This window comes from Phocoena sinus, chromosome 4, assembly GCF_008692025.1.
Source record: "Phocoena sinus isolate mPhoSin1 chromosome 4, mPhoSin1.pri, whole genome shotgun sequence".
Taxonomy (NCBI): Eukaryota; Metazoa; Chordata; class Mammalia; order Artiodactyla; family Phocoenidae; genus Phocoena; species Phocoena sinus.
The window spans coordinates 17,341,580-17,360,666 of NC_045766.1; the positions used below are offsets into that span (position 1 = coordinate 17,341,580).

The 19,087-nt window shown below is 36.6% G+C and overlaps 1 protein-coding gene and 1 non-coding gene across 2 annotated transcripts in view; both read left to right on the forward strand.

Annotated features, from left to right (window-relative positions):
- PCCB (propionyl-CoA carboxylase subunit beta) overlaps positions 1 to 19,087 on the forward strand; it is a 91,863-nt gene that overhangs the window by 45,930 nt on the left and 26,846 nt on the right. Inside the window, exon 10 of the mRNA XM_032629926.1 lies at positions 16,545 to 16,668. Within this exon, the coding sequence (XP_032485817.1) occupies positions 16,545 to 16,668 (124 nt within the window). The remainder of the gene's footprint in view (positions 1 to 16,544; positions 16,669 to 19,087) is intronic.
- TRNAE-UUC lies at positions 14,364 to 14,436 on the forward strand. The gene has a single exon. It is a non-coding gene; the product is annotated as a tRNA-Glu (tRNA).

Below are 19,087 nucleotides of genomic sequence, written 5' to 3' on the forward strand. Positions count from 1 at the left end.
TTCTCCCATTCTGAGGGTTGTCTTTTCGACTTGTTTGTAGTTTCCTTTGCTTTGCAAAGCTTTTAAGTTTCACTAGGTCCCAATTGTTTATTTTTGTTTTTATTTCCATTATTCTAGGAGGTGGATCAAAAAAGATCTTGCTGTGATTTATGTCAAACAGTGTTCCTCCTATGTTTTCCTCTAAGAGTTTTATAGTGTCCAGTCTTACACTTAGGTCTCTAATCCATTTTGAGTTTATTTTTGTGTATGGTGTTAGAGAGTGTTCTAATTTCATTCTTTTACATGTAGCTGTCCAGTTTTCCCAGCACCACTTATTGAAGAGACTGTCTTTTCTCCATAGTATATCCTTGCCTCCTTTGTCATAGATTAGTTGACCATAGCCATGTGGGTTTGTCTCTGGGATTTCTATCCTGTTCCATTGATCTATATTTCTGTTTTTGTGCCAGTACCATATTGTCTTGATTACTGTAGCTTTGTAGTATAGTCTGAAGTCCTCCAGCTCCGTTTTTTTTTTTCCTCAAGACTGCTTTGGCTTTCGGGGTCTTTTGTGTCTCCATACAAATTTTAAGATTTTTTGTTCTAGTTCTGTAAAAAAATGCCATTGGTAATTTGATAGGGATTGCATTGAATCTGTAGATTGCTTTGGGTAGTATAGTCATTTTCACAATATTGATTCTTCCAGTCCAAGAACATGGTATATCTCTCCATCTGTTTTTATCATCTTTAATTTCTTTCAACAGTGTCTTATAGTTTTCTGTATACAGGTCTTTTGTCTCCCTAGGTAGGTTTATTCCTAGGTATTTTATTCTTTTTGTTGCAATGGTATATGGGAGTGTTTCCTTAATTTCTCTTTCAGATTTTTCATCATTAGTGTATAGGAGTGCAAGAGGTTTCTGTGCATTAATTTTGTATCCTGCTACTTTACCAAATTCATTGATTAGCTCTAGTAGCTTTCTGGTAGCATCTTTAGGATTCTCTATGTATAGTATCATGTCATCTGCAAACTGACAGTTTTACTTCTTCTTTCCCAATTTGTATTCCTTTTATTTCTTTTACTTCTCTGATTGCTGTGGCTAGGACTTCGAAAACTATGTTGAAAAGTAGTGGTGAGAGTGGACATCCTTGTCTTGTTCCTAATTTTAGAAGAAATGCTTTCAGTTTTTCACCATTGAGAATTATATTTGCTGTGGGTTTGTTGTATATGGCCCTTATTATGTTGAGGTAGGTTCCCTGTGTGCCCACTTTCTGGAGAGTTTTTATCATAAATGGGTGTTGAATTTTGTCAAAAGCTTTTTCTGCATCTATTGAGATGGACTTATCGTTTTTCTTCAGTTTGTTAATATGGTGTATCACATTGATTTTGCGTATATTGAAGAATCCTTGCATCCCTGGGATAAATCCCGCTTGATCATGGTGTATGATCCTTTTAATGAGTTGTTGGATTCTGTTTGCTAATATTTTGTTGAGGATTTTTGCATCTATAGTCATCAGTGATATTGGTCTGTAATTTTCTTTTTTGTAGTATCTTTGTCTGGTTTTGGTATCGAGGTGATGGTGGCCTCATAGAATGAGTTTGGGAGTGTTCCTTCCTCTGCAATGTTTTAGATGAGCTTGAGAAGGATGGGTGTTAGCTCTTCTCTAAGTGTTTGATAGAATTCACCTGTGAAGCCATCTGGTCCTGGACTTTTGTTTGTTGGAAGATTTTTAATCCCAGTTTCAATATCATTACTTGTGATTGGTCTGTTCATATTTTCTATTTCTTCCTGGTTCAGTCTTGGAAGGTTATACCTTTCTAAGAATTTGTGCATTTTTTCCAGGTTGTCCACTTTATTGGCATAGAGTTTCTTGTAGTAATCCCTTAGGATGCTTTGTATTTCTCTGGTGTCTGTTGTAACTTCTTGGTTTTCATTTCTCATTTTCTTGATTTGAGTCCTCTCTTGATGAGTCTGGCTAATGGTTTATCATTTTTGTTTATCTTCTCAAAGAACCAGCTTTTAGTTTTATTGATCTTTGCTATTGTTTTCTTTGTTTCTATTTCATTGCTCTGATCTTTATGATTTCTTTCCTTTTACTAACTTTGGGTTTTGTTTTGTTCTTCTTTCTCTAGTTCCTTTAGGTGTAAGGTTAGATTGTTTATTTGAGATTTTTCTTGTTTCTTCAGGTAGGCTTTATTGCTATAAACTTCCCTCTTAGAACTGCTTTTGCTACATCCCATAGGTTTTGGATCATCGTGTTTTCATTGTCATTTGTCTCTAGGTATTTTCGGATTTCCTTTTTGATTTCTGCAGTGATCTCTTGGTTATTCAGTAACGTATTGTTTAGCACTCCGTGTATTTGTGTTTTTACGTTTTTTTCCCTGTAAATCATTTCTAATCTCATAGTATTGTGGTCAGAAAAGATGCTTGATATGATTTCAATTTTCTTAAATTTACTGAGGCTTGATTTGTGCCCCAAGATGTGATCTATCCTGGAGAATGTTCCATGTGCACTTGAGAAGAAAGTGTAATATGCTCTTTTTGGTTGGAATGTCCTATAAATATCAATTAAATCTGTCTGGTCTTTTGTGTCATTTAAAGGTTGTGTTTCCTAATTTTCTGTTTGGATGATCTGTCCGTTGGTTTAAGTGAGGTGTTAAAGTTCTACACTATTATTGTGTTACTGCCGATTTCCTCTTTTATAGCTGTTAGCAGTTGTTTTATGTATTGAGATGCTTGTATGTTGGGTGCATATATATTTATAATTGTTATATCTTCTTCTTGGATGGATCCCTTGATCATTATGCAGTGTCCTTCTTTGTCTCTTGTAACATTCTTTATTTTAAAGTCCATTTTATCTGATATGAGTATTGCTACTCCAGGTTTCTTTTGATTTCCGTTTGCATGGAGTATCTTTTTCCATGCCCTCACTTTCAGTTGGTATGTGTTCCTAGGTCTGAAGTGGGTCTCTTGTAGACAGCATATTTATGGGTCTTGTTTTTGTATCCATTCAGCAAGCCTGTGTCTTTTGGTTTGAGTATTTAATCCATTCACGTTTAAGGTAATTATCAATATGTATGTTCCTATTCCCATTTTCTTAATTGTTATGAGTTTGTTTTTTCTTTTAAAATAAATTTATTTTTGGCTGTGTTAGGTCTTCATTGCTGTGTGTAGGCTTTCTCTAGTTGTGAGCAGGGGCTACTCTTTGTTGTGGTGCATGGGCTTCTCATTGTTGTGACTTCTCTTGTTGTGGAGCAAGGGCTCTAGGTGCGTGGGCTTCAGTAGTTGTGGCACGTGGGCTCAGTAGTTGTGACTTGCGGGCTCTAGAGCGCAGACTCAGTAGTTGTGGGACATGGGCCTAGTTGCTCCGTGGCATGTGGTATCTTCGCTGTGCCACCGGGGAAGACCTATGAGTTTGTTTTTGTAGGCCCATTTCTTCTCTTGTGTTTCCCACTGAAAGAAGTTCCTTTGGCATTTGTTGTAGATCAGGTTTGATGGTGCTGAATTCTCTTAGCTTTTGCTTGTCTGTAAAGCTCTTGATTTCTCCATTGAATCTGAATGAGATCCTTGCTGGGTAGAATAATCTTGGTTGTAGGTTCTTCCCTTTCATCACTTTAAATATATCATGCCACTCCTTTCTGGCTTGTAGAGTTTCTGCTGAGAAATCAGCTGTTAACGTTATGGGAGTCCCTTGTATGTTATTTGTCGTTTTCCCCTTGTTGCTTTCAATAATTTTTCTTTGTCTTCAATTTTTGTCAATTTGATTACTGTGTGTCTTGGCGTGATTCTCCTTGGGTTTATCCTGCCTGCGACTCTCTGTGCTTCATTGACTTGGGTGGCTATTTCCTTTTCCATGTTAGGGAAGTTTTTGACTATAATCTCTTCAAATATTTTTTTGGGTACTTTCTCTCTGTCTTCTCCTTCTGGGACCCCTATAATGCGAATGTTGTTGCGTTTATTGTTTTCCCAGAGGTCTCTTAGGCTGTCTTCATATCTTTTCATTCTTTTTTCTTTATTCTGTTCCATGGCAGTGAATTCCACCATTCTGCCTTCCAGGTGTCTTATCTGTTCTTCTCCCTTAATTATTCTTGTATTGATTCCTTCTAGTGTATTTTTATTTTCAGTTATTGTGTTGTTCATCTCTGTTTGTTTGTTCTTTAATTCTTCTAGGTGTCTGTTCTTTAATTCTTATAAGTCTTTGTTAAACATTTCTTGCATCTTCTCAATCTTTGCTGTCATTGTTTTTCCGAGGTCTTGGATCATCTTCACTATCATTATTCTGAATTTGTTTTCTGGAAGGTTGCCTATCTCCACTTCATTTAGTTGTTTTTCTGGGGTTTTATCTTGTTCCTTCATCTGGTACATAGCCCTCTGCCTTTTAATTTTGTGTGTCTTTCTGTGAATGTGGTTTTTGTTCCACAGGCTGCAGGATTGTAGTTCTTCTTGCTTCTGCTGTCTGCCCTCTGCTCTCTGTAATCTTTTGTGTGAACAAACCACAGTTTATCTACTGTTGGTGGGCATTTGGGTAGTTTCTAGTTTGGAATTATTACAGATAGTTCTGATATCATTCTGTTACGTGATTTTGGTAAATAAACAAACAAACTTTCACGTTTCTGTTGAATCTGTAGTGAGGAGTGGAAGTACCGCCTCATAGCCAGGCATACATGGAGCCTTAGTGGACCCTGCCCAAGGGTTCTTCAAAGGCTGTGTCAGTTTGCACTCCCACCAGCAGCATTTGAGAGTTCTGGTGCCTTAACATTGTCACCAACACTTGACCAATACCATACTGCCTTAATTATTCAGTTGATAGTACGCTTTCACATCTGGTAGAGATAGTTCCTCTTGATTATTCTTTTCTTGGAGTTTTCTTGCCTAGTCTTGTTTATTTTTCCATATGAAATTTAGAAATCAGTTTGTCTTGTTTTAGGGTGAAAGCGGGGGGTGGAAGTAGGGCATCCTTTTGTTGTTTTTATTGGGATCCCATTAAATTTATGCACTAACTAGGGAAAATTGACATCCTTATGAATCTGAAACAATCTAAAAACACAGTTTGCATTTTTATTTGTTAAAGTGTACTTTTCTCTCCTTGACTGTTTTAAAGATTTCCTTGTTTATTCCTAAGTATCTTTTTATTGTAGATGGGGTCTTTTCTATCTTCTGTTGTTTTTTAGGTATATATGAAAGCTTTTGATTCTGTTTATCAATTTTATATCCAATTACCTATTAAGTTCTCTTATTATTTGTTATAGTTTTTCACTGTTAATTCTTTTGGCTTTTTCAAGTATATTAGTATATTGCCTACATACAAATAGTTTTGTCTTTTCCTTTCCAGTTATGTTATATCATTTCTTTCTCTTGTTCAGTTGCATTGATGTACCTCCATATTTTATCAAATGCAGTGATAAGCAGTGGTTGTCATAGTGGGCATCTTTGTTTTGTTCCTAACTTTAGAGAGACTGTCATTAGTATTTCCTAATTTTATATCTTTTTCTTATGTTAAGAAAGCTACCACTGCTTCCTGTTTTTCTTTAACATCTTTACTGGAGTATAATTGCTTTACAATGTTGTGTTGGTTTCTGCTGTATAACAAAGTGAATCAGCTATATGTATACAGATATCCCCATATCTCCTCCCTCTTACATCTCCCTTCCACCCTCCCTATCCCACACTGGTTTCTATTTTAATTTTTGTTGTTGCCTACTTGTTTTCTTTGTAAATCAGGGGTGGGTATTGAATATTGTTAAGTGCCCTTTCAGCATTTATAGAGGTAATCACATTGATTTTTCTTAGTTCTATTTGTAAATATATCTTAATACTTGTTATATTTTATAAATGTTTTATTTTGAATGTTTACATCAATATCATGGAATGTTAGCTGATTTTGGGGGTATTTTATTTATTTTAAACTTTTTATTTTATATTGGAGTATAGCCGATTAACAATGTTTTGATAGCTTCAGGTGCACAGCAAAGGGACTCAGCCATACATATGCATGTATCCATTCTCCCCCAAACTCCCCTCCCATCGAGGCTGCCACATAACGTTGAGCAGAGTTCCCTGTGCTATACAGTAGGGCCTTGTTGGTTATCCATTTTAATTATAGCAGTATTTACATGTCTATCCTAAACTCTCTGACTATCCCTTCTTTAGGGAGGTGGTGTATTTTAAAATCAGGTTTTGGTGTCAGTGCTCTTGCATCATTTATTAGTTTGCTAGGGCTGCCATAACAAAATACCACAGACTGAATTGCTTAAACAAAAATTAATTTTCTCACAGTTCTGGAGGCTAGAAGTCCAGGATTGAGGTGCCAGCAGAGTTGGTTTCTGTTGAGTCCTCTCTTCTGGTTTGCAGATGGCTGCCTGCTCACTGTGTCCCGATGTGGGCTTTCTTCTCTGTGCACAAGAAAGAGAGATCTCTGATGTCTTTTCCTCTTAAAAGAACACCAGTCCTTTCAAATTAGGGCCCCAACCTTTATGACCTCATTTACTTTATCTCCTTAAAGGCCCTGTCTCCAAACATAATCACATTGGGGGTTAGGCTTCAGTGTATGAATTTTGGCGGTGGGGATACATAGTTCAGTTCATGAAGTGCCATAATGAGAATTTGCAAGTTTTCTATGCTTTGGAACAGTTGAAATAGCATTGGGATTATCTGCTCTTTAAAGATCTGGTGGGATTTTCCTGGTGGCGCTGTGGTTAAGGGTCTGCCTGCCAGTGCAGGCGACATGGGTTCGATCCCTGGTCCAGGAAGATCCCACGTGCCATGGAGCAGCTAAGCCTGTGTGCCACAACTACTGAGCCGGTTTTGGTAGACTATATATATTTTTTCTATGAATTACCTATTCCAGATTTTTAATTTTACCTGCATAGGATTATGCAGGGTATATAGTCTTAGAAGATTAGCAAAATCTGTTTCAGTGGTTTTCTCTGACATTTCTTGTTTTATATTTTCTTGATAGTTACCTAGTAGTTGAAATATTTTATTGATGTGTTTCAGAGAATCAACTTTTTGTTTAATTTTTGTTTCTTTTTAAAGCTATGTATTTTCTGCTCTTTTATTGATTAATTCCTTTTGTGCTTTCTTTCAGTTAATCATCTTTTTTTCCTTCTCGAACTTTTGAGCTAGAAGTTTAATAAATATATTCTGTTTCATTTTTAATACTGTATTTAAGTCCATTGTAGAAAACATAGTCAAATAGCCACATCTAACTGTAGGGGAGGTTAGGAAATATGATAGCCATTTGCGCATCGTTTCTTCTACAGTGGTAGAAACAGAAGCTGGATTTTTGGTGGATACTTAGGAGTCTCTGCTACACTCTCTAAATCCTTTTTAAATAAAAACAAATAATATGTACAAACGAAAAAACTTAAGTATAGAAACATGTAAAATGAAATGCAAATATTTTCTCTCTCCTCCTTATCAGTCTTTCCCAGAGGTAAGCACTATTAAATTTCTTGTGTATCTTTCCAGAAAAAAATTTATATGTCAAATATATTTCAATATATTTACTTTTAACTGAAAGTAGATTGTATTATAGACACTTCCACACCTTACTCTTTTTTCACTTTCTTTCCCTGTCATGGCATACAGGTCTACCTTATTCATTATAATGACTGTATAGTACTCCATTGTATGGATGGAACATTATTTAAACTTTACCGTACTGATGGACATTTAGATCTTTAATAGTTTTTGTTGTTATAGCAGTGCTGCAGTAAACATCTGTGTGTATTAGTATGTTTTTGTGACTATATCCATTGGATTAGAACTTAGTAATGGAATTTTGTCAGTGGCATGAATTCTTAAAATTGTTTAAAAAAAAAAAAGAGGGGGAAGGTGGTATTTCTGGGTAGTCAAAGTCTCCTGAATACAAAACTCTACACATACTTGAAAAACTATATGTAGGCCAATAAGAAGAAAAAATAAAACTACCATTTCCATTCCTTTATCATAATTGTAAGACAGGAAACTACAAACTTCATATAACAATAAGTAGAACAATAAATACCACTTTTTAAAAAAAATTATTTATTTTTGGCTGTGCTGGGTCTTAGTTGTGGCACGTGGGACCTTTAGTCATGGCATGTGGACTCTTAGTTGCAGCATGCAGACTTCTTAGTTGTGGCATGCATGAGAGATCTAGTTCCCTGACCAGGGATCGAGCCCAGGCCCCCTGCATTGGAAGCTCAGAGTCTTAACCACTGGACCACCATGGAAGTCCCTAAGCACCACTTTCTAGTAGGATTGTTTCTTGAATTTTGGCAACAAGTCTCTGTGGAGAGCTGGAAGAAGTGTTGAGACACTGCTCAGAAGAAAGAGAAGGGAATTTAGAAGAAACCACTCAGGGAGAGAAAGTTCACTATAAGAGTGAAAATACTGGAAAAGAGTCCTGTTAGGTCAGAAGAGTTACTTAAGAGGAGGGACTTAAACATACACAAGAATCAAGAAAGCATGGAAGGGCATTCCTTCTAGGGAAGAAAAGATTAAAAAAGAAGAGAGAAGCACCTTTGGAAATTGTGAAGTGAGGGAAAAATGAAGAAAGAGGTAAATTTATGTGTCTACAAGATAAAAAAAAAACACTGAAGGTCATACTACCCCTTTCCCTACCACCCTCTTCTAATATCAAGACACCCATTAACTAAGTGGCACTTTGTTATACTGACAGAAGAGGGCGCTCTTGAACTGGGAATCTTGTTCACCATCCCAGACTGTCAACCCTGTCCACAAAATGCAGATACAAGTAGTTTATCTATACAGAGCTACTAAGATAAGAAAACCAAAAATGAGAACAAAAAACTTCAATTGACAAAACTCCCTTCATTGTAAAAGTTAGTCATTCAGCAGATGATCACACTGCAGTAGAGTTCAGTATCCTCAAATCATCACCTGAGTTATGAAAATCAAATTCAGCAACTAATGACAGAAAGGACATAAAATAGGAAGAAGTAAAGTTAGAGGTGACTGAATTAAAATGGAGGGGGACAAAATCATATATGAGAAGTGAAGACAGAATTATAAAGTGCTCTAGGGAGATTGTATTTGAATGAAATTTAATCAGGAATGTTGAAGAAAAGTGGGAAAACAACCAAAAGCATAAAGAAAAAGGTAAAAAAATCAGAAAAAAGTGACTAAAATGGAAGATAGGCAAAGAAGACTGAACATACATATAACTGGAGTGTCTGACGAAGGGCAAACAGGAAGAGAATTAATGTTTAAAACTGTAATCCAAGAAGACATCCCAGAAAAAGACCCAGAGCTACATAATGAAAGAGCTCACTGAGTGTATGGGAGAATTAACCAAGAATGATCAAACTCGAGTAAATATCCACATATAACTATTAGATTTTTTTTTTTTTTTTTGGCTGCACTGGGTCTTAGTTGTGGCATGTGGGATCTTTGTTGTGGCATGTGAGACCTTTAGTTGTGGCATGCAGACTTCTTAGTTGTGGCATGTGGACTCCTAGTTGCGGCTTGTGGGCTTCTTAGTTGTGGCATGTGGACTCTTAGTTGCAGCATGCATGCAGGATCTTGTTCTCCAACCAGGGATCGAACCCAGGCCCCCTGCATTGGTAGCGTGGAGTCTTACCCACTGGACCACCAGGGAAGTCCCACTACTAGATTTTGAAAAGAAAAATCCTCAAGACTTTGGGGCAAAAAGATTAAATAACTTACAAGGATGGGAGAATTAGAGTAGCATCAGACTTTTCAAAAGCAACAACAAAGCAAGGCAACAATAGAGAAGCACTTCCTGGAGACTCCAGGAAAGACTAAAGATTTTATATCTGGCCAAGCTGATGTTCATGTATTAAGACTAAAGAAAACCAGCTAAAACTGAGGGAATTCTGTGTTCCCAGGCTCTTCTTGAGGAAGCTTCTAGAGGATGAGTTTCATCCAACCAAGAGATTACTGGACAAATTTTAGGAAAAGGATTGATAGTGCTTATTTAATTATAAGACTAGAATAAGGTTGGGAATGAGGGTAGAGAACAATGTATAAATGCTATGTTTCAGTTGCAGAAAAAAATGCCACTGAAAGGTGGAAGAGAAGGAAGAGTGAAAGAGTATAGCAGAATAAGTATACTGATTGTTGTGACTCAACAGATATTAATAGTAGACAACCCAGTTAATAAGACATTAGATGAGGAAACAGACTAAGGGCGTTAAAAAGGTATAATTACAAAGGTAACCACTAGACCAAAAATATAAATCTTTATAAACAGCAACATAAAACATATTACTTAAACAGTAAATATAACATGGTACACAGAATAATTACAAGAATAAAAAACATCTGAAATACCAATAAATATGAATGGCCAAACTTATTTATTAAACTTGTTTATCTCATTTATTAAAAGAAAAGGATGTTCAATTTTCCTCAAAAAGCAAGACCAACTATATGTGGTGTACAAGAGACAAAGTGATTCTGAAAAGTTAAATGTAAGGGATGGGGAAAGGTATGTCAGGAGAACAGAAACAATGCTGTGTGTGTGAGCCTAATATTGGGTGATGTGAAATTCAAGTATTTACTGTGACAAGGGAAGACATTTTCAAATGCTAAAAGCCATAATTCACAGTGATGATGTAAAAGATCTATGCCCTAAATGATAAAACTACCATCTTTAAAAAGGAGAAACTATAGGATGTCCAAGGAGACATAGGTAGAAACAAATAATAATAGATTTAAATGTACCATAATTAGTACAAAGTAGGTCAAATGGACAAAAATAAGTAAGATATAGAAGACCTCAATAACATCACAGATAGATATTAAAGATCTATCTCAGACTTTACAGCCTGGTAATAGGCAATGAATCTTATTCTCAAGTGCACATGGAACATTCACAAAAGTTGATCACATATTTGGTCAGAAAGAAAGCATCCTAGCAGTCCATAAAGCAAAAATATTACAAAACAAAATGATTAAGACTAGAAATTTATAGCTACAACAATAAAAGCACTGTCTCATTTAAAATAAATCTGTTAATTCTTGAATAAAAGGAGAAAATATAAGCCAAATGACAGAATTCTAAGAGAATAAAGATAATGAAAACACTACATATCAAAATCTATGGAATACTGTCTATGAGAGGAGGAAAATTTATAGCCTTAATTGCTTAGTGAAAAATGAAAGAAGGAAAAGAAACTAAATTCTCCACTCAAAAAGCTGGGGAAAAAATATTCCAAAGAATAACAAGACAGGATTTAATAAGGATAAAAGCAGAAATTTTATGACTTGGGAAATAGAAAAATAGCTGTAACTAATGGAATAGAGTAACTACTAGCTAACTTTAAAAAAAGGCACAAGTAAAAAGTGGAAAGGAGAAATGATAGAGATAGAAGAAATTTAAAAATCATAAGAGGTTAGATGAACTGGACATTTTATTTGGAAAATACATTTTACCCAAAATTGACCCCATTAGGGGTAGAAAGCCTAAGTGGACCAAATTACATAGTAGTTATTTCACAAAAATAGCACTAGACCTAGATAATTTCATGTGGGAATTCTATGAAACCTTCCAAGACCAAAGAATCACAGTGCTACATAAATTATTTCAGATCATAGACAGTAAACACACACACACACACCCTGTACAAATTCTTTTTATGAAACAAGTATGACATTGATATACCTGAACCTGATATAGAACTGAAAAAGATTTCAGATTGGCATCATTTACCAATATTGATGCAACAATACCAAATAAATGTTAGCTAACAGACTCCAACACCATGTTAAAATTATATACCATAAGCAAGTGGGATTTATTGTAGGAATGCAAGGTTGGTTCTAGAAAATCTATAATATACTGCATTAATAGATAGACAGGAGAAAGATTATATGGTTGTTTTCATACAATGCTGAGAAAAGGCTTTAAGAAAGTTCAACACCCATTTCTAATAGAAACACTCAAGAAAGTAGGAATTGATGAATACTTAACATGATAGTTTAATATACACTTTTTCAAGACAAAGCATCTTAATATGGAAATACTTACACTAAGGTCTGGGACAAGGCAAGGATGCTGTCTCTATCTCCACTATTATTTAACATTGTACTGGAGGTATTAGCCAATGCAATTAGATAAAGAAGAAGATCAGTTAGAGGCAAAAAGCTTTGCAAAAGTTGACCTATGCTTGTGTATGACATAATATGCTAAAAATCCTAGGGAATGCGTGATAAAACTGAAACAATAAATAGGGAACAGGATATAAAATTAACCTAGGAATAGTCTTCATATACATGAACAGTAACCAATTATATTGTGGTAATGTAAAAACTCATTTTGCATAGCAATAAAGATAAAATATTTAGTAATAAACTTATGGGGCAAATTTTAAAACTTCTGAAAAACATGAAAACAGACTTGAACAGATGCAGAGACATCCCTTGTTCCTGGATATTGAGTTAATATAAGAACATCAAAAGAAAAGCTATGGCCATATCCTCTATTAAAGCATGCTGTAGTTAAAACAGTGTAGTCCTGGCACATAAATAGATCAGTGGAATAGAATAGAAAAGCTAGAAGTTGATTCAAGTACATATAGAATTCTGGTACATATGATAAAGGTATTATGTCAAATTCCAGGGGCAAAGATTAGCTCTTCAATAAATGGTGCTAAGGAATTGCCTGGCAGTCCAGTGGTTAGGACTTTGCTCTTTCACTGCTGAGGGCCCAGGTTCAGTCCCTGGTTAGGGAACTAAGATCCCACAAGCTGTGCAGTGTGGCTCCCCACCCTGCAAAATAAATAAATAAAGAAATGGTGCTAGACACCTGGATAGCTGGTTAGGAAAATATAAAATTTTATTCGTAGTTTATACCATATGCAAAAATAAACTAATAATAGATCAGAGAACTAAATATAATAAGTGAAATATTTAAAGAAAGCATAGATAAATTTCTCTAACTTTAGGAGAAGGTAAAGGATTTTGAACTATGATTTAAAATTCAGTTTCAGTTAAAAAATTGATAAGTATGACTATATAAACATTTAAAAATTCCACTCTGCATAGCAAAAAAATACATGAAGTTAAAAGACACCCAGGGGGACTTCCCTGGTGGCACTGTGGTTAAGAATCCACCTGCCATCGCAAGGGACACAGGTTTGAGCCCTGGTCCAGGAAGATCCCACATGCCACGGAGCAGCTAAGCCCGTGCATCACGACTACTGAGCCTGCACTCTAGAGCCTGTGAGCCACAACTACTGAGCCTGCATGCCACAACTGCTGAAGCCCACGTGCCACAATTATTGAAGCCTGAGCACCTAGAGCCCGTGCTCTGCAACAAAGAGAAGCCACCACAGTGAGAAGCCCACGCACCGCAACAAAGAGTAGCCCCTGCTCGCCGCAACTAGAGAAAGCCCGCGCACAGCAGCGAAGACCCAGCACAGCCATAAATTAATGAATGAATGAATGAATGACAACCAGGAATTCCCTGGTGGTCCAGTGGTTAGGACTTCATACTTCTACTGCAGGGGGCACAGGTTCAATCCCTGGTTGGGGAACTAAGATCCTGCATGCCTCGTGGTGTGGCCTCCCCCCAAAACAACAACAACAATGACAACAACAAAAAAGACAACCAGCAAACTGGGAGAAAATATTTGCAACGTATATCACAAGTAAAGGACCAATATCCCTAATACGTAAAGAACTTTTTTAAAAATTGAAGGAATAAAGACTAAAACTGATAGAAAAGCAGGCAAAAATCATGAATAGATAGCTCACAAAAGAAGATACAAAATGGACCTTAAACATATTTGAGAGATGTTCAGCTTTACTCATAATGCTAGAAATGCAACTTAAAATTATACTGAGTTATTTCTCTTTTGTCAGATTGGCCAGTGATTCAAAACTTGAAAATACTTTCCATGGCAAGTCTATGGGGAAGCAGGCACTGTCATGTGTTGATGGTAAGAGCTATCTGAGAGTTTGCCCCAGCAGTCCCACTTCTAGGAATTTACCCTGAAGATACACTTCCCACTTTACACAATTATAGATGCACAAGGTTCCTACTGTTACAGTGTTATTTATAATTGCAAAGTATTCTAAACAACCTGAATGTAAGTGTCAAAATAGTGTACACAACACATAGGAGATTGGTTGAATAAACTTTGGTACGTCCACACAATGGAGTACTATGCAGGAGTGAAAAAGAGTGAGGAAAAGCTCTATGAACTGATATGGAGAGATTTCCAGGATATATTGTTAAGTGAAGAAACTCAGAGTGCAAGAGAGAAACTCAGAGTGTGAGAGAGTATCTATAGTTTGTTACTTTCCATCTAAGGTGGAAGGGGAATTAAAAATCTATAAATGTATCTACTCATTTTTGCAGTGCACACACAAAGGATAAATCAGAAAATGATGACATTAATAACAGGGTGAGGGAGTTCCCTGGTGGTCCAGTGGTTAGGACTCAGCACTTTCACTGCTGTGGGCCCGGGTTCGATCCCTGGTCAGGGAACTAAGATCCCGAAAGCTGTGCAGCACTGCAAAAAAAAACCCAAAACAAAAACATCGTGAGTGGAAGGGATGGGGAGTGACACTATTAACCTATATTAATGTTTACATACTAAAAATAAAATCAAGACAGGGTGGGGGTAAACCTTTGAAATAAAAACAAATGAAACTGTGTTTCAAATGAATAACTTTTGAACGCAGTATTTTGACTATATACCTTTAGTCTAATGACAGAAATAGTCATAAAGAAATACTGAATATTGGGTTTTTGTTTTTTTGCTGTCATATGGGTTAGCAATTCTGAAACCATTTCATTTACATTTGAGGATTGAATAATAACTACGTTTTGAGGATAATGCGAGTTAGATGTCCACTATAGGAGAAAGGAGTTATAGTATGGAAAGGGGGATACTAGAATGAACCCTGTAGTTGAATTGGAAGTTGGAATTGGAGTTATCAGTATGAACTCCTGGTTTTCATATTACTTACAGAAATGTGTGTGTGTGTGTGTGTGTGTGTGTGTGTGTGTGTATGTAGATCTCCTAGCTCTGTGCCCTGGGCTAGCTTCTTAGAAGCAGCCATTTATTCTACCCCCCACCCTTGGGGACCTGGGTCCCTTGGAGAAATGGCTGATTCTAGGGCTTGGGGCAGGAAAAAAATACAAGATGAATCTGAAAGTAAGGTAATTCCAGAATGTAAGGTAATGCTCAAAGAATGATGGAGAAGCATCAAAAGGGCATAGGATCCACCTTGAATGAGCTCTCACTGTCAAATGTGGAATACTTTGAACATAAAATAAATGTTGGTGGTAAAGATTACAATCCACATAATAAAACAAAAATCTATACCTACATACTGTGGATTTCCCATAAGTAAATGGGAAAGGCAAAGACATTTTTGACAATAGAATACCAAGTAATAAATGGAGAAGGAAAAATGGGGTTAGAAAAATTCTTTGGCAGTTATCATGGCAGAAATTGGGTTAATAATCAAGGATCATCTATGAATGCTAACTAAACCTACTAGGTAAAAGCTTGATGAAGCATAGGATTTTTACATAATTTCAGAATATTTCCCTACAAAATACTTATTGATTACAAGTGGAAAAATAGTAACTTTACAGGGGAGAAACCTGATATATATCACCACCATTAATGGACAAAGTGACATCATGTGCCTTTTGATGTGATGCACTTGAGAGGGTCACTTCTGTGATATTCTGCCAAAAATGCTTTACCTGAAATTAAACATGAACAAACATGAAACCCAAATAACCAAGTAACTGACCTGTAGTCTTCAAAAATGTTATGAACATAAAAGACAAAGATTGAGGGGAAAGAATCAAGGCAGGCTAAAGAGACCACATGACCACTCAGAGTACCAGGTGATCTTGGGTCAGGTTCTAGAACCAGATTTTTGTTGCTATAAGGGATGTTATTGGAATAACTGGTGAAATTTGAATAAGGTTTTATAATATATAATAATATATTAATGTTAATTTCCTGATTTTGATAATATCACTGAAGTTATAGAAGAGAATGTCCTGTTCTTAGGAGGTAGACACTTAGATAGGTACTTAGAGGTAAAGAGGCGTCGTGTCTGTAACTTATTCTCAAAACAGTTCAGGAAAAAATGTTGTGTGTATGGACATATATATAGTTAGAGAATATATATACAGACACATACTTAAGAGACAGACAGAAAAGCAGGGTAGGCAGGTTGGGAGAGGGAACTATAAAGCTTACATGGTAAAACGTTAATAAATGGGGAATCTGGGTGAAGGATATTTAAATTTTTTTGTATTCTGGAAATTTTTATGAAAGTTTGAAATGATTTCAAAGTAAGGTAAAAAAAAAAAGTGTATTAAATATGCCAAGTTCAAATAGAACCTTTAAAAAAGACTATACTGGTTTATCCTCTTCCATTTGTGTACGAGAGTGTTTTCCCTTCCAGCAGGGAGGAGGTAGTGCCTCTGCCTGTTGTCCTGCTTCCTGGGAGAACCTGTGGTAGGGAGTAGCTATCCAGCCTGTAATTCTGTAAATGTCTGTCATTCTATAATGGAGTTGGATCTTGGTTATCATTTTGAGCTCAAGAGTAAATTTATCCCTGCAGGTTGTTGATGAGCGAGAATTTTTTGAAATCATGCCCAGCTATGCCAAGAACATCATCGTTGGTTTTGCAAGAATGAATGGGAGGACTGTTGGAATTGTTGGCAACCAACCTAAAGTGGCTTCAGGTAGGAGGGAGACACTCTCATAGACCTTGGGGGGTGGTTGGGAGCCAGGGCTGCCTGGGCCCAAGGTGCCCATCTTCTGCCTTTTCCTCAGACACAGCCTTCAGTGGCCAGAGAAAGAAACTCAAATATCAATAGATGAAGTTGTGAAAGCTCCTTTGTCTCTTAATTTCTTAAAATTAACATAAGCATCTGAAAATGCTTCTTTCATGCTTCTCTAATTTTTTAAGGGTTTATAGATAACTTTCCTCCTCAACTTTTAAGGTCTTTACTTTTTCAGAGGCCTGCTTTCTGTCCCCCTAGTTACATTATGACTCACCCACTAAACTGTGAGCCCCATGAGGCCAGGGGTGTTAGTGTCTTATTCACAGTTTTCTCTCTAGTGCCTTTGATGGTGCCAGGAGAACAGTTGGTCCGTGACAAGTTATATACGCTTTTAAAAAATAATTAATTAATTAATTTGGCTGCGTTGGATCTTCGTTGCTGCACACAGGCTTTCTCTAGTTGCAGCGAGCAGGGGCTACTCTTTGTTATGGTGCGTGGGCTTCTCATTTTGGTGGATTCTCTTGTTGTGGAGCATGGGCTCTAGGCGTGTGGGCTTCAGTAGTTGTGGCATGCGGGCTCAGTAGTTGTGGTGCGCAGGCTCGGTAGTTGTGGCGCAAGTACTTAGTTGCTCCATGGCATGTGGGATTTTCCCGGACCCGGGCTCGAACCCATGTCACCTGCATTGGCAGGCAGATTCTTAACCACTGCGCCACCAGGGAAGTCCCTGATCCATGACAAGTTAACAGCATCTTGCTGTGTCTGTACCCCACAGCTTTCTGGTGAGATGGTCAGACTTGAGTAACAGCCAGGGTGTGGGGACTCTTCCATGGTTGTGCTCTGGGTGGGGTTGGGGTCTCTGGATAGTGCTTCCCTCCTTACTATTTTCCTTCTTAGGTTTCCTTTGAATCCCTATGTGGGACGCATACACCCTCCCTTTTTGACCTAGCCTTATCTTTTATTTCTGCTGTGACAGTTTCTCCTTGTCTTTAGAAAAAGGTTTGTAAAAGTGTTTTTTATTGTGGTAAAATATATACAACATAAAATTTGCCATTTTGACCTCTTTTTTTTGTTACTAAACTATGGTTGATTTGCAATATAGTGTTAGTTTCAGGTGTATAGCAAAGTGATTCAGCCATATGTGTGTGTATATATATATATATATATATATGTACATATATAACTTCTTCAGATTCTTTTCCATTATAGATTATTACAAGATATTGAATATAGTTCCCTGTGCTATACAATAAATCCTTATTGTTTATTTTATATATAGTGGTGTGTATCTGTTATTCCCATACTCCTAACTTATCCCTCACCCCCTCTCCTTTCCTCTTTGGTAACCATAAGTTTGTTTTTTATATCTGTGAATCTGTTTTTATTTCATAAATAAGTTCATTTGTATTATTTTTTAGATTCCACATATAAGTGATAACATATATTAGTCTCTGTCTGACTTACTTCACTCAGTATGATAATCTCTAGGTCCATCCACATTGCTTCAGATGGCAATATTTCATTCTTTTTTATGGGTGAGTAATATTCCATTGTGTGTGTGTGTGTGTGTGTGTGTGTGTGTGTGTGTGTGTGTGTGTGTATACCATATCTTCTTTATCCATCCGTCGATGGACACTTAGGTTGCTTCCATATCTTGGCTATTGTAAATGGTGCTGTTATGAACATTGGTGTGCATGTATCTTTTCGAATTAGAGTTTTTGTCTTTTCTGTATATATACCCAGGAGTGGGGTTGCTGGATCATATGGTAGCTGTATTTTTAGTTTTCTTAGGAGCCTCCATAGTGTTTTCCACAGTGGCTGCACCAACTTACATTCCCACCAACAGTGCAAGAGGATTCCCTTTTCTCCACACCCTCTTCAGCATTTATTGTTTGTAGACTTTTTGATGATGGCCATTCTGACTGGTGTGAGGTGATCCCTCAGTGTAGTTTTGATTTGCATTTCTCTAATTATTAGTGATGCTGAGCATCTTTTCATGTTCCTGTTGGCCATCTGTATGTCGTCTTTGGAGAAATGTCTGTTTAGGTCTTCTGCCCATTTTTGGATGGGGTTGTTTGTTTTTTTGATATTATTTTAACCATTTTTAAGGGTACAGTGCAGTGGCGTCAATTACCTTCACAATGTGTGAACCCATTACCACTAACTTTCCCCCCCAAATTTCAAATCATCCCAGACAATTCATTTCCATCCTACCTCCCACCCTTGGTAATCTTAATCTACTCTCTGTGAATTTACCTATTCTAGATATGCCATATAAGTAGAATCATACAATATTTGTTCCTTGGCATCTGGCTTGTTTTACTTAGCATAATGTTTTCAAGATCCATTCATATTGTAGCATGTATCAGAACTTCATTTT